This window comes from Chinchilla lanigera, unplaced genomic scaffold (assembly GCF_000276665.1).
Source record: "Chinchilla lanigera isolate Chin_1 unplaced genomic scaffold, ChiLan1.0 scaffold00003, whole genome shotgun sequence".
In the NCBI taxonomy this organism is placed as follows: domain Eukaryota; kingdom Metazoa; phylum Chordata; class Mammalia; order Rodentia; family Chinchillidae; genus Chinchilla; species Chinchilla lanigera.
In genome coordinates this window covers 12,055,966-12,075,004 of record NW_004955404.1, presented here as the reverse complement: position 1 = coordinate 12,075,004, position 19,039 = coordinate 12,055,966, and the positions used below count along the sequence as shown (strand labels likewise).

Sequence of the window (19,039 nt, the reverse complement as noted above, 5' to 3'; positions counted from 1 at the left end):
CTTTTGGAACTGTACTCCCAGTGGAGATGGCGGCATTTGAGTTTGTATGGCATTAAGCACAGTTTCTGGGACACTAAAACCTGTGTCGTCAAAGCCTGCCCAACACAGAACCAGCAGCCACCCGCTCCCTGCACATCTGGTGCCGTGCCCAGTGCAGAGCGGTTCCTCGAGGGCTCCCATCCACCCACAGGAGGGCCGCCTGGTTGTACAGGTCTTCCTGTCCAGCCAGAAAGCCACAGGCATGCCGTGAATCCTGAAGTCATGAAGTTGTCTAGGGTCTTCTTCCATTTATTCAACCGGTAGTGTTCATGTCCCTGTGGTCCGCCAGGATGGTGTTTGTACAGCACAGCACCTTGTGTTGCCACGGTATCTTTTAAAGTATTTTCCTTTAAACTGTCTTGTTCGACCATCAGAACCATCTGAGGGCTCATCCTCATCTTTCTCCCTATGGAAAATGAGGCTCAAGGAGGGGCAAGTCAGGAAAGGCTGGGCAGGACCCCCTCTCTCCTTCCCTGGAGCCTGTGAAGCTGGAGGAGGAGAGGCAGCTGCAGCCTGTACTTGTGCCTTGGCTCTGTCCAGGACCCTCAGTCCAGTGGAACTTTCTGCCATGAAGGAACCGTTCCATGCCTGCCCTGTTCACTATGATAGCTATGCAAGCCATGTTTGGTGTATTCGTTAGGGTTCTTCGGAGGAACAGAACCGGTAGAAAACACACATATAACTATGCAAGGGGATTTATTAGGTAAGCTCACAGGGTCAGAGGCAGGAGAGTCCACGGTGGCCGTGTGTGTGTGTGCTTGTACCAGCAGCTGCACGGCCCAAGGAGAAGAGAGCTACAGAATAAGAGACATCAAGGATGCAGCACCAGTTCAAGGCAAAGGCCTGGAAGCTCCCTGGAGAGTTGTCCATGTGAGGCTGCAGAGAAAGGCTGAAGAAACTAGAGATCAAAGTCTGAAGGCAGTAGCAATAAGGGACGTACCAGCTCTAGCAGACTGGAACTCTTCAAAATGGAGCCACTTCCTTCTTTCCCTTTTTATTCCACCCAGGCTACAAGCCTATTGGTTGGTGCCACTCACAATTGGGGTGGGTCTTCCTTCCTTTATTTGCTGGCCTATGTGTCAATCATCCACAGCCAAAGGCAAAACTGCTTCACTAATCAGCCAGATGTTTCTTAATCCAGTCTGTCAGTATGTCCTGGGCAGTGGTCACATGTGCTGAGTGAGCACCCAAGACATGGCTAGCGTGACTGAGGAACTGAATTGTAGAACTATTTCATTTTAAGTAAAGTTAAACTTTAAGTAGCAGGATGTGGCTACCATATTGGATGGCACAGCTCTAGAGGGCCAGGGGTGAAGGAACTTTGGAGCAGAGTGAGATGGACAGATGTGGGTTCCTGTTCCCTTTGTGACATTTGATCATTGGCCATCCGCTATCCTATTCCAGTTGTCAAAAGCAAGACTCCAGGACAGTTCCCTGGGCCTCCCACTTCACTGCAGCCGGTCAGGGCTGTGCTCTTCTTGCTTTGCGAAAGGTTTTCACTGTTCTGGAAATGAGACCCTGCACAAAGGGTTTCACGTCATTGTTCGGAAGGAATCACAGTGCAGCACAGCAGAGGAGCGGAGTGAGCCAAGAAATGCAGCGTTGGGAAAAACAGTTAAGGCAACACCTGTAGTGGGGCGCATGAAGAGGGGCAATCACACTACACCGGAACCCTTATTTAAAATTTTATCTGTGTTTGTTTTAAAGATGAGAAAGACCCTTCGAGCCGTGGCTTCCATGCATCCACCTGAGCATGCTTTGCACCCCCTGGTGAGGTTAGGGATGGTCGTCGTTGGCAGTGTCAGCTTTTAAAGCATGAGTAAAACCGCAGGTTAGGAAGCATAACCAGGGGCTAGTTTTTCTTCAGTGTTCTGCCCTTTTCATGACTGTATAGCCCCGTGTGATTTTTTTAGCTCTGTTTTTAAAAACTATTTTTATTAGTATATGCTGCAGTACGTAATGAATATATTCACAATGGGTACTGTGCCTACGCATATCCCATCTTGATCTCTTTTCTACTTCCTCTTCCCTGCTCCTCTCTGCCGTCTCCCGCATTCTTGTTTGAACCGTTCTCCACTCACCAACCAGTCAGAGTCCACACGGAAGGCACCTGCAAGGTGTCACCACTGGGCCCACACCGTGACAGTGTGGTCCATTCCTAACAGCTTGGTTTACGGGCACCGAAATTCTTTTCTAATCTTCCTGTGCTATTATTCTCTTATTCACCTACAAATATTTGGTAAGAGTCTGCTAAAGGATGACTGTTCATCCACTGCTACATACTCTGTGTGTGCATGTGTGTGTGTGTGTGTGTGTGTGTGTGTGTGTGTGTGTGAGTGTGAGTGTTAAGGATGGAACCCAGGGCTCACGCATGCCTGGCAAGTCTCTGCCACTGAGCTACATCCCAGCTACATGCACCCATTGCTTATTAGCACGTTTGTGGTGCAGTGAATGTGCCCGGTGGGTATTTGTACAAGTTCGTGACACATCTTCACTCTTTTATGTCCCCTCCTCCTCTCCCCTAACATCTTGTGGACCCCTTCCCTTTTGCAGAAGATCCTTCTCCCTGTTTCCTGTTGTCATTTATTTTGTTCTCTGTCTATACTTTGGGTTTCTGGGCTGTGCTTTAAGAGTGAGCTGCTTTCCGTAGGGAAAAACAGAAGTAATTCTTTCAGTTGCTGGATTGCGGGGGGGTTCTCTGCCAGAGAGAGAGAGGGAGATGCACCGGGTCCCTGGCAGTGTGACGTGGCTCTTCTCTCCGGCTGCATTAATGCCTATGCTGTTAGCCTGAGGTTGGGGCTGGCTAGGACTGGGCTTCGTCTGGATGCTGTCAGGCCTGCCGGGACTGGGCCATCCTGTTGCCTCCTCTTATCAAGCCGACCGGGCGTTCAGCCGCAGAAGGAGGGACATGACAGCTTACGCAGCCTAAGAGTGGCATTGTCGGCCCCAAGAGTGTCCAGGAGCATGAGGCTTCCTTGCGCTGTGCTGGCAAGAAAGAGCCCAAGGCCAGGCCCAGAGGGACCCTCAGTTCTGCATGAGTGGAGATGGGAACCCAAATTCAAATGAATGGCGTTGTCCTCTCCTCAGATTTCAGGCAACACTAAAATCCACAAGGACACTGAAGTCCACATTTTTTACCTGTGGCCCATATGTTATCTTCTGGGCTAAATTGATTTTTGAGCCCACCACCCTTGTGTTAGTGTAAGGTTTGTCTTTAGCCATCTGCTCCTTTACATGGGCTCCTTTTGCTTACACAGACACACACATATACGTGATTCCATCTGTCTTCTTTTCTCTTTTTCATTTAGTATCACAGAGTGCAGGGCACAGTGGGAGACAGGATGTGATGTCTGCTTTGCAGATGGGAACTCAGAGGTCTATTCTGGAGGGTCAGAGGGTATCGGACCTGGGGCTGCGGAGCTGGTGGGAAAGGCGGCCCTCGAGCCCTGAGCTGCGTGCTTTGTTTGAATGAAATGGGATGATTCTTCCTTTTGTTGCAGCAAAGGGGATGGCCGGGTATTTGGTGGACACACTTGAGTCAGGAGACTCAGGAAGCCCTGTGTGTGTCCCTGCAAGCTTTCTCTGGAGAGGCCTCTTCTTGGGCTGGACCCCACAGCTGCCCTGGCAGAGACCACCTTGTGGGGCTCGGCACACTTATGGGAGAGGGGAGAGTTTTTTTGTCACAGGGTCATCTGGATGAACTTGGTGTTGACCTGCATTTGAGGACAAAAGCAAGCGGGCAAAGTGTTGGTTTATCCTGGCTGGCTGGGCCCCTGTCCCTGCGAACTGTGGACGTGGTTCTCAGTTGTCGCTAACCAGGCCTCCGGCCTCCCTGAGGGCTGCTGGGGCGTGGACTCCAACTCCACCCTCCCCGACAGCCCCGCTGTGGGTCAGATGCACCCACGGCCAAAGGGTCACTCCGTGTTCTTTTCGTCCTCCTCCTCCTCGGTCAGCCTGCCAGTCAGGGCTAAGCGGCTCACCCTGTGAGGAGCCAAGTGTTTGAGCAACAGCAGAGAGACTGGAAACTGCCCTGTGTGTGTGTGTGTGTGTGTGTGTGTGTGTGTGTGTGTGTACCTGTGTTCCACCCTCTGCCGTGGGCCCGTGGAATGGCTCCTGGAGTAAATTAGTCACACTGCATGGATCACAATGTAGCCCGCCAGGCGGTTTCCGGTAGATCTCCGTGGTGTTCCTGAGGGAAGCTGTCAAAAGAATTTGCATCTTCCTGCGTCGTGGCCATTGACCGGACAGCAAATGGTGGCCCGCCTTCCCCAGGAGCTTTCCCCTGGGGTTAACATCGGGATCATGCTCCGCCTCACAAAACGGCCTTTTAGCTGGGTCTTCGTTCAGAAACGCCCGGATTTGCCGATCTGTCGCGGGCAGCAGGGAAGTGTTACGGGGTCCCATGACTGTGTCCTGGGTTGGACCCCGCGGGGCTGAGGCTTGCTGTGTGAGCGAGACTGCGCACAGTTGCTGTCCATCTGCAGACACTTCCGCGGCCCGGCCCGGCCCGGAGCTGATCCTTCTCACCCTTTTGTTAGTTTTTATTTTGACCCATGGTCTCACTGAGTCACCAGATTGCCCAGGCTGGCCTTGAACTTTCCATCCTCCGCTGTGGCTTCCAAGAGTGCTGGGACCCCAGGCGTGCGCCACCAAGCCCGGCACCAGTGCATTTTCTTTTCGTAAGTGGCTGGCGCAAGAACAGAGGCGGTGGCAAAAAGTCCGGCCTCCACCCTGCCCTCTCTCCCGCACTCCTGCGCTTCGGCGGGTGTGGCGGCGGGAGGGACGAAGCCAAAGCCTCTGCCGCTCGCCGCTGTCACCCGCTCTCATTCAGTTGCAGCAGCTAACTTGCGTCCTCTGCGCAGACGACCTCCGCTCAGCCCCGGCAGGTGGCGCACCCGTGTGGCAGCGCCTGTCAGCTCTGAAGCCCGGGAACTGGCTCTGTGCCCCCAAGCCCGCGGGAGCTGTCCCTCGGCTCCTCCCTGACGTGTGGCGTTGAGTAACATCTGGTCCCTCTGGCCTGGGTGCTGGGTCATCCTTTGAAGGGAAGATCGGCTTTTTTGGGACGCAGAGGGCGGCGAGGAGAGGAAGCCCCTTCTAGAGAGCAGAAGGCACCCTTGGCCCGGGCTTCCTTCCCGCGCCAAGTGTCCCCTGAGAAGAGCCACCGGGAAGTTACCAGGCAGCCTGGTTCCCGGGAGGGACCGGCAAAACGGCCAAACGGAAAACCGCTCCGCGGTGCTCAGTGACTAACTCGGACTCTCGAGAAGCCTCGGGCCGCAGGCTGCAGGGCTCGGCACCAAGCTGCAGCTGTCTCCAAAGTGGGCCTGGGTCCACCTCACGGCCGGGCGGATCCCCGGGGGCCCAGTTTCTGGGGAGAATTTGATCCACGTGCTGGGAATGAGGCCGGAGGATAAGTGGAAGAGGGCAGGATTTGAGCTCACGGTAGACTGCTACACCCTTAAGGAAAAGCTCCGGAAGAGGCTTGGGATAGGGAACTAGAGCCCAGCCTCGGCCGCCTCTGTCTGATGCGCTTGTGGGGTCTTTCGAGTGGTCCTTCCGGAAGGCCTGGGGACACAGCGCCAGGCCGGTTGTGATGGAGAGCATTTGGGTACAGGTGTGGCATCAGAAACGGGGGCTGCCCCTTGGGAAGGATTTCATGGGACAGAAGAGAGCTGAAGGGAGGGTGACCTCCAGTGGGATCCCAGAGGTCACAGGCCTCCCGAAGAGCTGACCTGGAGAGAAAAGTTGACCAGAGAAAAAGGTGTTTTTTTGTTGTTGTTGTTTTTGTTTTGAGGTAGAGTCTTGCTATGTATTTCAGAGTGGCTGTGAACTCACTATGTAGCCTGGCTGGCCTGAACTCGCAGAGATGCTCCTGCCTCAGCCTCTGGAGTGCTGGGACTACAGGTGTGCACCACCACACCTGCTAAAACCCATGAGTTTAGAGAGGGTGAGAGCAGCCCAGAGGCAGCAAGGATGGAGGAATTCTAGGTGCAGGGAAGATAATCGAATGGGCACCACGAAAGCCGGGTGTGGTATATGCCTGTAATCCCAGCACTTAGGAGGCTGAGGCAGTAGTATCACCCTGAGTTCGAGGCCAGTCTGGACTACATAGCAAGACCTTGTCTCAACTCCTTCCCCTAAAATTAAAAAAGAAAGACGGCACACAGAGGAGCTAGAATGCCCAGGAAGGGTGGGCATCCTCATGGGCTCCTTCTCTTCTCTCTGCTTCCAGAGGAACCCCCGTTACCTTAATGGTGTAGGCCTCTGTCCCCCTGTGATATGCTCTGTGCTTGATACCTCATGGGAAGCAAAGAACAAACTCGCCCCTGGTTGGCCAATCCAGTCCCGTCCAGTCTGGCCTGCGAAGCCAGGGCAGAGGAAAGAGGTGGCCCATTTGGAGGCAGAGGTGGGGAAGGAGCCTGGCACTCTGCTCCCCAGGGAACCCATCTTGGTTGCTGGAGGCTGTTAGCGCCCACATCTGTGGGTCTAAACCACGGATCCCCCTCTTTTTCACCACTGTTTGTTTATATTGGGGGTTGAACCCAGAGCCTTCACGCTGAGCTATATGCTCAGCCCTTTTAATTTTTTATTTTGAGACGGGGTCTCGCTAAGTCACCAAATTGCTTGAGCTGGGCTCGAATTTGCCATCCTCCTGCCTCGGCCTCCCAGAGTCCTGGGATTACAGGCTCACGCCGCCGTGCTGCAGCTCCTGTTTAGTTCATCACTTTCTGGCACCTGAGCCTCTGACGACCCTGAGCATGGATGTGGAGATGTGAGCTGCACTGATGCATGTTTAAATCTGGGAAATTCTCTTCCCATCTCTGGGTGAATTAGATGTGCACGGGCCGCTGGCAGTGGCAACAGACTCAGAAAACAGACCGCCAGGGTGTGAGGAGAGGCACGCTGCCTCAGGGTCACACACTGGACAAGGCTTTGTGCCTCGGTTTCCCTAGCTGTAAAAGGTACCTAGGCTGCTCGAGGAGTAAATGAGTCGGTGCCTATGACGTGCTCAGCACGCTGTCCGCGCACACGGAAGTAGCAAACACAACCAGCACTGGTCTCTCGTCTCTCTGCTGCTTACCCCGCTGCATCGTCAACATCAGCCAAAGCCCTGAGCTGTAGCGGGCAGAGCGTGATCCCAGCTACTCAGCCAGCGGTGCACGCAGCTCTGCCTCCTCCCACCCCACCCGTGGCCTGCATCCCACCCTCTGTCATTTGCTCCACCACCAAGGGCTTTCTAGACGGTTCTCTGCTTCAGTCTAAGAGCTCTCGGGAGCAGAAAGCTTGATTTGAGGGCCTGTGAGTACCCACCAAGCGCAGGACCCATTTCCTGAGCCGGTTACTATGAGTGGTCTTCATGCCAGCTCACGATGCTAAGAGTCACCCAAGTGTGGATGAAAGAAAATTAATGTAAGACACAACCGAAGGGTTCAGAAACCAGCCCTGCAGGCCGGGCCCCGTCTGCTTCAAAGTACTCATGGAATTCTTTGTCTGCAGCCACAAGGGGTAATGTCCACGTCTCCCTCCACTGCTAATAAACTGTGACTCCCAGCAACACAGAGGAGGCGCCCAGGGAGGGGTACAAACAGTGCGAGGAGAGGAAGGTGTCCCGTGGGTATTCTGGGATCTAAGGCCCAGGCGCGTCCTGTTGCTGTTTTCCTTGCTAACTTTGGCCTTTGCTCTCAGGGAAGGCCGCTCAAACGCCCACATCAGAGGAGATTACCAAAGAATCGGCGACGTCATGCTCAAGAACATCCAGGGCATGAAGGTGAGCTGGTGGGGTCGGGCGGCTGAGGTCCTGCTGACGGCAAGGCTAGGGCTGCTCACGTTGCTGGATCTGCACCCGACGCGACCCAGCAGGAGGCCACGGATCATTCCAACTTTTTTTAATGATGTTAGACAGTGGGGCTGGGGATTTAGCTCAGCGGCAAAAGCGCCTGCCTGGCAAGCGCAAGGTCATGAGTTCGATTCCTGGTAGGAAGAAAAACAAACAAACAAACAAGAACTGTATGACAAAACATTGTTTGGTTGGCTGCCCATTTCATTGTCAGTCAGTTGTTCTGCCTTCCTCTAAGCAGGAAGGCATTCAGACTGTTGAATGCTGCGCTCTGTAGGGATTTCAGTAAATTCTATGACTTGAAATGAATGTACAAGGCAAATACATTTTAAGCCACCCAGAGTATCTGCATGAGAATATACCAAAGAAGGCAGTAACTATTACACACACTTTACTACATTTTTGAAATGTACTTCACATCTTGTATCTGAAATTGGAACTTTTTCATTTTCAGTGCAGCTGGTTACTAATTCCTTTAATGTAGGGTGTGTTCACATTCACATAGCTTATCTTCTGACTATATCTCCGTTAGCATTTTAAAGCAGTGTTCCTGTATCTCAGCTGCCTAAACCTTAGTCACTAGTAACGACCCTGAGGAAGTACTGGCCCCTAAGAAGGCTGGTAGCCACGCGGCCACCATAGCAGCCCAGCCAGCCTCAGTCCACCCGTACGTTCTGCTTCTTGTGGTGTGGGATCGACCCCAGCACCTTGCACATGGCAAGCGCTCTACCACTGGGCTGCACTCCCAGCCCCTGCTGTTAATCTGTTTCTCTCATCAGAGATCAAGACCGGGCTTACCAGGCCCTAATTATTATTCACTTCCCCACCATATTCAGGGGTGACATGCTGCAGCGTGGGGCAACGTTGAGAGAAGCCATGGAAAAAATTTGCAGAATCCTATGCAAAATAAGGAGAGCTGAGACACCCGCCGCGACAGTCTTTGCAGTGTAATAAGCTGAGGTTGATGAATGAACCTCATGTCTCAGTCATATGTGTTAGGAGTAACTGAAAATGCAATCTGTAGCCAATCTTTGCAGCTCTCCGTGGAGTTTCTGACCTTAATTTTATGTTTAGAGCAGTTTTAGGTTTACAGTATAGAAAAATAAGCAGAAAGAAGAGTTCCCACACCTATCCCCACCTGGACCACACAGATGCCACTACCTCAAACATTTTGCACTGGGTGGAAATTGCTATCACTGACTGGAGTCCACCGTTGGCATTAAGTCTTGGTGCCGTACGGTTGTAGAGAGTTTAGTTTCACTACCCTCAATCCCCCAGCATGTCACCTGGTCACACCCGCCACACACACTCCTCACTTACCATCCCCGTGGATTTACCTTCCGCAGGGGTCCTGTGGTTGGGGTCCCCGCCCATGGCGGCCTTGGCAGCCTGGCTTCCTCCGCCGCAGGGACAGTCCCCGGCATCCCGTTGTGCACCGGCCCTCCAGGGCTGTTTGCCCACCTCTGCTTTCCTACGGAGAACCGACACCCACCCTCCTCTCCACTAACCAGCAGGAAAAAAACTGAAATTACACCTGCCTTCCGCGCTGGCCCCTGCCCCTTGGTCCTTGAGCTGTGCATGTGGCCGTCCGCTCTCAGCTGTGCTGGCATCTCAGCGCTGTGCCGCCGCTGCCGCGAGCTCTGTGCAAGCAAAATAAAAATAGACTGGGGGGGCGGGTGGTGGCAGCCTTCGGAGAAATGAGTTGGCTTGTTTTTTGTGTGTTATTGTTGGTTTTAAAGAGTGGCAGGAGGGGAGCGGCAGAAGGCTCTAGAGAGGTAGACGCCCAGCTCGGCGTTGCGTTTAAATGCTCGGGGGACATCGGCTTCCAGCGTCTCTCCTGCCGGCCCCGTGTACTCACTTGCATTTGCAGGTGCTAAGCAGGGCCCAGTGCCATCGGCCTCTGCCTGACTGTCCCTGACTCTGCTCATGGGGAGCATATTTAGATCGCAGCTGTCACACGTGCTCGTGCTTGTGCTCTGTCCAACGCCTGTGGCCCCCGTGGTCCCCCTTGGTGACATGGCCAAGGGAGCTGGGCCTGGGACTCCCCCACAGTCAGGCACACCCGGATCGTGATCTCCAGCCCACGCCAGGAATGTCCCCTTCAAACATCAGCCCGGATGCACGAGAGCACTGGGACCGACACAAGCTGCTGCTTCCCCACTGCTGTCTGCCCAGCCCCGACCCCAGCCCTGTGCCCCTGAGCACTGGGTTTATCCTCCTGGCCCACGGTTTGTCCACTGGATGACTGGGCTGCCTTCTGCTGGGCTGCCCGGCCCCCACATCATCCTTGTTCCTCAGTGGTCGGAGAGTGCAGTGCAACCTGTAGCCCTCGAGAGGTCAGACTCCAATTTGGCCTCAGGCGATCTTTCCAGGCTTCTCCCCACCTGCCATGTTGTCCTCCACACTCCTGCCTTGGCTTGGTGCTGGCCTTGCTTCTTTTGCTCATTAATTCATGCAGGCAAGAATTAACTGGGCATCTACTACATGCACCAGGCCCCTCAGATGTGTGACCAATGCCCTCATTCCAAATCAGTTGGAGGCCTGAGCTTGGCAACACCTGCATGTAATCCTGGCTACTCAGGCTGCTTAGGCAGGAGGATCGCCTGAGCAATTTAGTGAGACTCTGTCTCAAAATAAAAGGAAAAGAATTTTAAAGGGCTAGGGATGTAGCTCAGTGGTAGAGCACTTGCATGGCATGTGTGAACCCCTGGGTTCCATCCTGCGCACAAGAGCAACAAGAAAGTACTGTAGCTATGCACCAGCGAAGGGACGGGTTCACAGTGCCTCTCTGTGTGTTTCCCTGCAACTTCTGGTGACTCTGTTGCAAAACAGAAGGTTTGTAAATAAACCAGTGATGGGCACTGACGTGGGCAGGGGTAGTGTGACCGGCAGGAGGGTAGAGGGGCGAGCATCAAGGAGAGGCTGGGATGAACCCCAAAGGACAGGGTGGGGGCCTGAGCAGGGGGCACTGGCGTCCTCTGCCCCCTCTCCCGTGCCTGTCTGGAAGTGTCCTTCCCTCTGTGTCCTCCCCACTGCCCAGGGGGACAGACTGCACCTCAGTGCTCTACCACCAAAGGCTGAGCCCTGAATCTGCCGCCAGCACGGTGCCAGGGGAGCAGGGACCCCACCTAATCCCCGCTCACCTCCTGAGGTGCACAGCATCCGGGCACCCGTAGCCACTCAGTCATTTTATGAATGAATGGGGTGAGCAAAACAAATGCATTTTTGGAATGACTTGATGTTTTTTGACGTCTCGGGTCAAGGCGTCATATTTAGAAGAAAGCCGCAGGCCCCCCTTAGGAAGCTCTGTCCGCATAACGCCCCTTAGTTTTGTCAGGCTCGTTGCAAAGGGCATTTACGCCTCCAGTGTCATTTATTTGGTTCCCGTATTTTATAATGCACGTCCTTTAAGCTGCTCGAACTCGAGCTTTTTAGTTCATGCACAGAACCTAACTGACGTGATGAAAGGAGTAGAGGGATATGAAAAATGTGAAGCGTAAGGAAATTAAACACATCATGAAATGAGGGTGAAGACGCCCTTCATTTCCTAAGTCAGAGGGGGCAGACTGATCAGGGCCCCTCCCGTCCCGCCCGCCCCCAGCACCTGGCCACGCACCTGTGGAAGCACAGCGAGGCTCTGGAGGCGCTGGAGAACACCATCAAGGGCTCCCGGCGGCTGGAGCACTTCTGCCGAGACTTCGAGCAGCAGAAGGTGTGCTACCTGCCGCTCAACACCTTCCTCCTGCGCCCGCTGCACCGCCTCATGCACTACAAGCAGGTCCTGGAGCGGCTGTGCAAGTACCACCCGCCGAGCCACGCCGACTTCAGGGACTGCAGAGGTGAGCTCCGCCTGCAGGCCGGGAGCGCGCATGCCCAGGGCCCACTGCGGGGCGATCTGCGGGTGCCGTGCCCCACTTTTTATCATCTGATGTGCCATTATGTTTGATCTCCCCATAGACAGATGCTGATGGCCGCCCCACCCCTCCTCGTTTGCGTTCATCCCTCCTTTGAGCCTGGGTGGTTTAGGACAGGGGGAGTAGCGATGCCACGAGATCTGCACTGTTACCCCATTTTACAGATAAGGGAACTGAGGCCCAGAGGAGGAGGGACCAGCAAGTGTCACTCAGAGGTGCTCTTCCCACTGAACTCTAGTCATCCCTATCCCATGTTACCTGTGGTCTGTTGGAGTCTGGGCTCCCTGTCTTTGCCCCAAGCCCCTCAAGGGCTGGGGCTCCTTGTGCTTTGGAGGTGGCTCTCGGAACAGTGCATGGATTTGCCTGTCCTCTCGTGGGTCAAGGCCCCATCTCTGGCCTGAGTGTTAGAAACTCCTCCTGTCTCTTAGGTCACTGTGGCTTCTTCTAGATACATCTCCTGCACCTCAAACCCGAGTGACCCCTCCCTCCTCAGGCTAATGTCTAAAGGCTTCCCTATCTTATAAACCCCTCAGGACCTGACCTAAGAGCCAAAGGAAGCCAGGAAGGAGTTGAAGGAGGGTCATGATGACATCAGGCTTGCTCTAGAAAAATCACTATCAGTACATAGGATACACAGATGACTTCCACAAGTAGTTTTTTAAAAGACAACCCAACAGACTTGGCAAAGTAAATGAAGACAGTGGCAAGTCAAGAAGGAACAGAAATGCCTCGTTCCGTCATGAGTTTAGTGCTTAAAACAAGCCACGCTGCCTCTCACCTCCACAGCTGAATACGTTTTATGCCTGCTGCTTGGGGTCATTGCCAGCACGCTGGTTGTCCAGCAAATTCCTCCTCATCCTATAAGCCTCGGCCTGTGCCTGACCCTCGAATCTGAGCCAGCCTCGCCCACCTCATCCCACAGTACTGGCCGGATATGGGATGCCTGAAATCCCTCCCGAGCTGGGAGGACCCCGCAGATAATCGCCCACGAGGTGGGGTTCAGGATTGCACGTGCCCCCCTTAGTGATCCTCTGCCTTCTTGGCCAATGTGTTTTATTTTTCTACAGTCCCTGGTGGGAATGGTGTGTCCTCGATGATTAAATGGACAAAAGCATTCTGTGATAAGCCAGGAAGCACTTAATTTTCACCCCAGGCGGAAAGCAAGAAAGATAAAAATGCTGTCTTTCCAAAACTAGGGTGCAGAAAGGAGGGACATAGTGTTCTGAAGACAAGGCCGGGGCAGGTGTTTGGTGTTTTTCCTTTGCCCCGACCCTGGGGATTCGTGTGCCACCCTAGTTTGTAGTAATTGGCATTTGCTGGCTCCTTCGGCGCGCTGCATGCCTACCAATGTCGGGCAGATGTTGCCTGCACTGGAAGGCAAAGTTGAATCGTGCAGTTTCTTCTTGCAGCCATTTTGGTAAACAGCTTGATTTCCAGAAAGGGAAGAACAGGGTGCGTTGGAATGCTAGTGGCCCCGGAGCGTCCCGGTATCAATTCGACCCTCAGGTCCGCGCAGACTGCTGCAGCCTTTTCTGTGGCTTCTTTGCCCTCCCTGTGTCCAGCCCACTCCAGGGAAGAGGACAGGGAGGAAAATCCATACCCTGGGACAAAATTCAGGGCCCCTTTATTTCTGGGATGCCCACAAGTCACTCTGATTTGGGGACAGCAGTGCAGCTGGGGTCGTCGCCACAGCATATTCCGGGGAGACCAAAGTGAATCGGATCAGTACATCAGGCGAGTCCGTTTATTATGCAGCAACAGAAGTGTCTTCCTGGAGGGAGCCTGCAGAGCGGGGGCTGAAGGCTGTGGGGACAAGGCCCTCCTCTGCCACCAACCCGCAGCGCTCCTGTTTCCCCTACAGCCGCGCTGGCAGAGATCACGGAGATGGTGGCGCAGCTGCACGGCACCATGATCAAGATGGAGAACTGCCAGAAGCTGCACGAGCTCAAGAAAGATCTCATTGGCGTCGACAATCTCGTGACTCCTGGAAGGGTAAGAGTGGGCTGGGCGGAAGGCCAGCGTGGGCATGGTGCGGGGAGTAAAAGTGGCCATTTTGCCTGTGGAGACTCCCAGGAGAAAGCAGGTCCCTGGGAAAACGGGACAAAGCGATGCAAACTCTGCACATCGAGAGGACGGAGAACCACCATCAGGCCTCTTACACCATTCCCGCTCCTTACTGATTTATTTACTTCCCCCCCTACCACATCCCAGGGAGGATTTCAAAGGGCAGAGTTTAAACAATTCTGATACATGAAAATGGAAGAGAGAACAAATGATAAAATGCTGACATAAAATCTGGAGGTGGTGACACACAGCTGTAATCCCAGCCCTCTGGCGGGCAGAGGCAGGAGGATCACAAGTTAGGGTTAGTCCAGCCTGGGCAACTTAGTGAGCTCTGTCTCACAGAAGGGCCGGGGATGTAGTTCAGCACGAAGGCCCTGAGTTCAGTCCCAGTAACACGCACACACAGACACATACACACACACACACACACACACACACACACGATATAAAGCCAGAGATGCGGTTAGTGTATGAAAGTATGAAAGAAGTTTTAATGATGCCATTTATGCATAACAATTTTAATCCAAAATCAAAATAATCTCAAACAGTTGAGGGAGAGGTCACTCGCTGTGGCCGGAGCTTCCATCCCAGCACAGAGGACAGAAAGCAGGAGGGGAAGCCAGCTGTCCCCTGGTTCCCTTCCGAGGAACCCAGCGGTTAATCCGAGGCCCTGTCCCATCCAGGCTCTCTGTGAGGTCTCCGTCCCAAGCTGTCTTACTCCAAGCCCTGCCCCACCAAGGCTCTGCTGAGACGCAAGCCACCGGGCTGCGGGGTGCCTGCTGTAACTTGCAGCAGGGGACCCAGGATTTGGGGGCCTTTTCATCCTATGGAACACGCAGCTGCCCCGGAATCTTTAGACCCACTCTCTCAGGGCCTGCGCATCAGCTGTTTCTCAAAGGAGACTGCAGAGCACTGAGGGAGACTGGGATGAGTGCGGGGAGAAGTCAGCGGAGACCAGGGGGACTGATGTCATTTTTTCTCATCTTTAAAGATTTGTGCGGGGGATGTAGTTCAGTGGCATAAGCACTTGCCTGGCAAGCTTGAGGTCATGAGTTCGATTCCTGGTACCAAAAATAAAAAAACAGGTGTTGGCTATTTAAAACTTCGCTGGGCATGGTGGCACACGCCTGTAATCCCAGCACTCGGGAGGCTGAGGCAGGAGGATTGTTGCGAGTTTGAGGCCAGCCTGGGCTACAAAGTGAGCTCAAGATCAGCCTGAACTCATAGCAAGACCCTGTCTCAAAAAAAAAAAAAAGATTTGTGTAGAATTTATTTGGAGGAAATGGTTTCTTGAGTGATGTGCAGAACAGCTGATGGGAGCAGGCGGCTGTGGGTTCAGTCCCTCTCTCTTGGAGATCAGTAGGATGAAGGAAGATTCTGTGAAACGCCACAGCGTGTGGCGTCCTCCTCATGGAAGGGACCACGTGTGTGCTCAGGGTGGTGTTACTGTGACGTCACCCCGTGCCACAGTCAGGCGTCCTAAGCCTCTGTCACCCCAGGCTCCCGTGTGGTCTTAGTGCTACTGAACTTCAGGCTTGAGTTTGGAGCCAAGATAAGCCCGGGGCGTGATAGATAGGCACCTCGTGCTCAGCAAAAGGGGTCGTTACTGACGGCGGTGAAGCTGGAGTTGGGTGCCCGCCTCACCAAGCCCCCTGCTTCCACTCAGCTCCAAACGGGAGGCGTCGGCAGCCACTGTGAGCACGCCAAACGCACGAATTGGTGTATTTAACTCCGATTTAAAGTGACTGTCAGCTGGAAGTGCTAGAATGCACCTGCAGGCCTACTCAGCAGGCTGAGGCAGGAGGATCACTTGAACCCAGGAGTTCAGGCCAGCCTGGGCAACATAGTAAGACACCATCTCCTCCCAGAAGGGCGAAAGTTGCTCGTTGGTTTTTGAAGCACCTGCCCCCATGACATGCATACGGTCAGGAATGTGGAGTCCAGGGGAAAGTGAGACTTGGGGAGCCAAGGTTTTCACACTCACCTGCCTCTGGCGTTTACCCTGAAACCCATTACTGGTTTCTGAGGGCCAGCTGTGGATCACGGGGAAGATCCCTCCACCAGCAGCATGCCATCTTCCGGGGCCTGGCTGGCACTGCGGGGGGAGGGTGTGACCCTGGGGCGTGGGCGCGTCATCCTCACCCAGGGCCAAGGGTACACCAGGCTCCCAGCACAGGGCTAGGCCGGCGTCCCACTAACCCGAGCCTCAGTCACCTCTCCTGTCGGTGGAGCCGACAGGGCTCCTGGGAAGGCAGATGATGCCTGGCGCCTGGGCTGCAGTAAGCACACAACAGACAGACACTGCGGCTGTCACCAGCACAGGACAGGGCAGGTATGAGGCGCTCAGCAAACTCACCTCTCCGCCCACAGGAGTTCATCCGCCTCGGCAGCCTCAGCAAGCTCTCGGGGAAGGGGCTCCAGCAGCGCATGTTCTTCCTGGTAAGTGGCCAGAGCTGTCTGCACTCACAGGAGTCGAGGGTGGGCCTCAGCCACCGAGCGGGGCCTGGCTGGTGGGGCGCGGGGCAGCCCCGGTGCTCAGGCGCAGTGGGAGATTGGGAGCACATGTTGGTCTCACCCACGCCTCTGCTCGTCCCTTAGTTCAACGATGTCCTGCTGTATACCAGCCGAGGGCTGACGGCCTCCAATCAGTTTAAAGTGCACGGGCAGCTCCCGCTCTACGGCATGACGGTGAGTGGGCTGAGCGGGGGCAGGAAGCGTGCGTGGGACAGGCATCAGCTTGGGGGGACCGCTGACCTTCCAAGGCTCTCCCGCTGGGACCCTGGGGACATGGATGCCGTCGTAGGTCCCTTGTAAAATCAAGTCGGAAGCAAGGTGACCTGCACCGAGCCGTGTGACAGTGCCTCTCCCAGCCCAGTGGCTGGTCGCAGGGGCCCAGAGGATGCCCACACACAAGGAACAGTGGAGCCCGTGCTGTGTCCCAGGCGGCAGGATGACGGCCCTGGCTGATGCCAACTGCTCAGGGTCCAGAGCGAAGTTGTAGACTCTGTGCAAAAGAAAACGCAGTGTGCCCCGCTTCCTCTCAGCCGTTCCGGTTTCCGTGTCTCCCTCTGGGAGTCCCCTCCTGTCACTCTGCTCCGTTTTCTGCCCTCGGAGTGGCCCGGGTGCCGTTCCGGGAGCATCTGAAAGTGTCGTGCCTCTGCACCCCAGTAATGTGCTGCACTCTTGTCCCCAGATCCAGGACAGCGAGGATGAGTGGGGGGTCCCCCACTGCCTGACCCTGCGGGGCCAGCGGCAGTCCATCGTCGTGGCCGCCAGGTAACCCCAGGACCAACTTACCTGTCAGCTTGGACCTGCCGGGGTCTGAAAGCTGACGCCTGTGTCTGTCTCCAGCTCTCGGGCCGAGATGGAGAAATGGGTGGAGGACATAAAGATGGCCATCGACCTGGCTGAGAAGAGCAGCGGCCCCACGGCTGAGGTCCTCGCCAGCAGCCCCCCTGACAACAGTGAGTGGCCCAACCCACAGCAAGGGCTCACCCAGGCTGAGTGGCATCTTACTGTTTAAAACCCCTTCAGGGGGTGGGCCTCTTATCCAGATCTACATTCGTGTTTAAGACCACAAAGCAGCCCCACACTGGGTTCCTTTCCTTGTCGGGGAAGGCTTTCTTACACCTGGCCCTAGAGAGGCTGAGGCAGGAGGATCGCCTTCAACAGAAAAAGCTTCTCCTGCCGCAGAGCGGTCATTAGGGCTACCTCTTGCCACCTCCCACAGAGTCTCCCGACGAAGCCACGGCAGCGGACCAAGAGTCGGAGGACGACCTGAGCGCCTCCCGCACCTCGCTGGAGCGCCAGAGCCCTCACCGCGGCAACACGATGGTGCACGTGTGCTGGCACCGCAGCACCAGCGTCTCCATGGTGGACTTCAGCATCGCCGTGGAGGTACCTGCGGGGGCTCGGGTGGCGGCAGCGATCTTCCTGCCCTTGGGCCTGCCGGCCCGGTCCGTGCCGGCCTCGGCCCCTGTGGCTCAGGCGCGGGGGTACCCCGCTGGGGGAGCAGGGTGGGCGTCGCCCTCCTGTTAATGCAGTGCAGCGCCGGCGTCCGTGGGGCAGCTCCGTGCCCACCGCTCTCTCTAGTCCCGTGCCATAAGTTAGGTGTGGCGGCGGCGCCCTGTGCCAGGCGGGCACCTAATCAGGGGGGGACTGGGCTTGCGGGGCGGCAGGCGCTGAAGCCTGCAGCCTGAGCGGCTTCACAGGGCAGGGAACTCCAGGTGGCCTCCCCCAGGATCGCGGCAGGACGCCCGCCGCCGGGCAGCGCGAATCCCACTCCGAGAGCCTTTCCATCTTGCTGGCCCCGCCAGCGCCAGCCCTAGTCCTCGGGTGGGCCGCTCGGGACTGCCGGCTCCTGTGTGTCCGACCGACAGCGCGCTGCTTCCCTGGCGGCGTCCCCCGCGGGAAAGGCTCGACTCACTTTCCAGAATGTTCTGGGCCACGCAGGGGACCCGAGGGACTGGCCGAGGACGGCCGGCTGGCCCTCTGATCCCGAGGTGTGTCGGCGCTGCCCGAGCTCTCTGGGAGTCTCCGGACTGAGCTCTGGAAGCGACCCTCACTCTTGTGCAGACCTGCCACGCGTTTCACGGTTCTGAGGCCATGAGACCCTGGCGCCCCCAGCTTTCTTCCCAGCCAGACGCCCCCTTCGCCCCGCTTCGCCTCGCCCCGCCTTGCCGAGCTCCGCACACCCAGGTCACGTGGCCTTCGCACCAGTGCGCGTGTGCTGACGCGGTAGCTCCCCTTCCGCTTCCAGTTCGCCCTTCTGCTTCCGGTTTCCCCTTTCTGGGTATGCGCAGGGCTGGCTGCAGGCCTAGGGACCTGCTCCTGGGGGCGCAGGGAAGCTCCGCAGGCTGGCTCATTTGGGGCACTTAGCGGACCCAGGCTGTGGGTGGAAGTGCTCTGTTGCGGGAGGGAGACCATCGTGGCCCTACTTCTGTCTCAGTGTGACTGGTCACTTTCAAGGCAGGGGACTGCTGGGGGTGGCCAGCCTCTTTGAATCCCTGGAGGCCTGGTCCCTGAATATGCAGTAGACACTGCAGTCAGGGCCCCGGGGGACCTCTTCCTCTTCCGGTCCGCGCTTTGGGTAGCCGTCTGCACACCTGCAATCCCCTTGTCTTCTCGCGGGTGAGCAGGCTGGCCCCAGGCCATGGCCACCCCATGCCCAGCTGTGAGCCCCAGGGGA

The 19,039-nt window shown here is 55.8% G+C and overlaps 1 protein-coding gene across 4 annotated transcripts in view; it reads left to right on the top strand.

Moving 5' to 3' along the window:
• Farp1 (FERM, RhoGEF (ARHGEF) and pleckstrin domain protein 1 (chondrocyte-derived)) overlaps positions 1 to 19,039 on the top strand; it is a 266,618-nt gene that overhangs the window by 241,838 nt on the left and 5,741 nt on the right. For all 4 annotated transcript variants that reach the window (XM_005374079.2, XM_005374081.2, XM_005374078.2 and 1 more), the window contains exons 17-24: positions 7,723 to 7,804; positions 11,475 to 11,712; positions 13,649 to 13,779; positions 16,222 to 16,290; positions 16,450 to 16,539; positions 17,045 to 17,127; positions 17,203 to 17,315; positions 17,582 to 17,748. In XM_005374079.2, the coding sequence (XP_005374136.1) occupies positions 7,723 to 7,804; positions 11,475 to 11,712; positions 13,649 to 13,779; positions 16,222 to 16,290; positions 16,450 to 16,539; positions 17,045 to 17,127; positions 17,203 to 17,315; positions 17,582 to 17,748 (973 nt within the window). The remainder of the gene's footprint in view (positions 1 to 7,722; positions 7,805 to 11,474; positions 11,713 to 13,648; positions 13,780 to 16,221; positions 16,291 to 16,449; positions 16,540 to 17,044; positions 17,128 to 17,202; positions 17,316 to 17,581; positions 17,749 to 19,039) is intronic.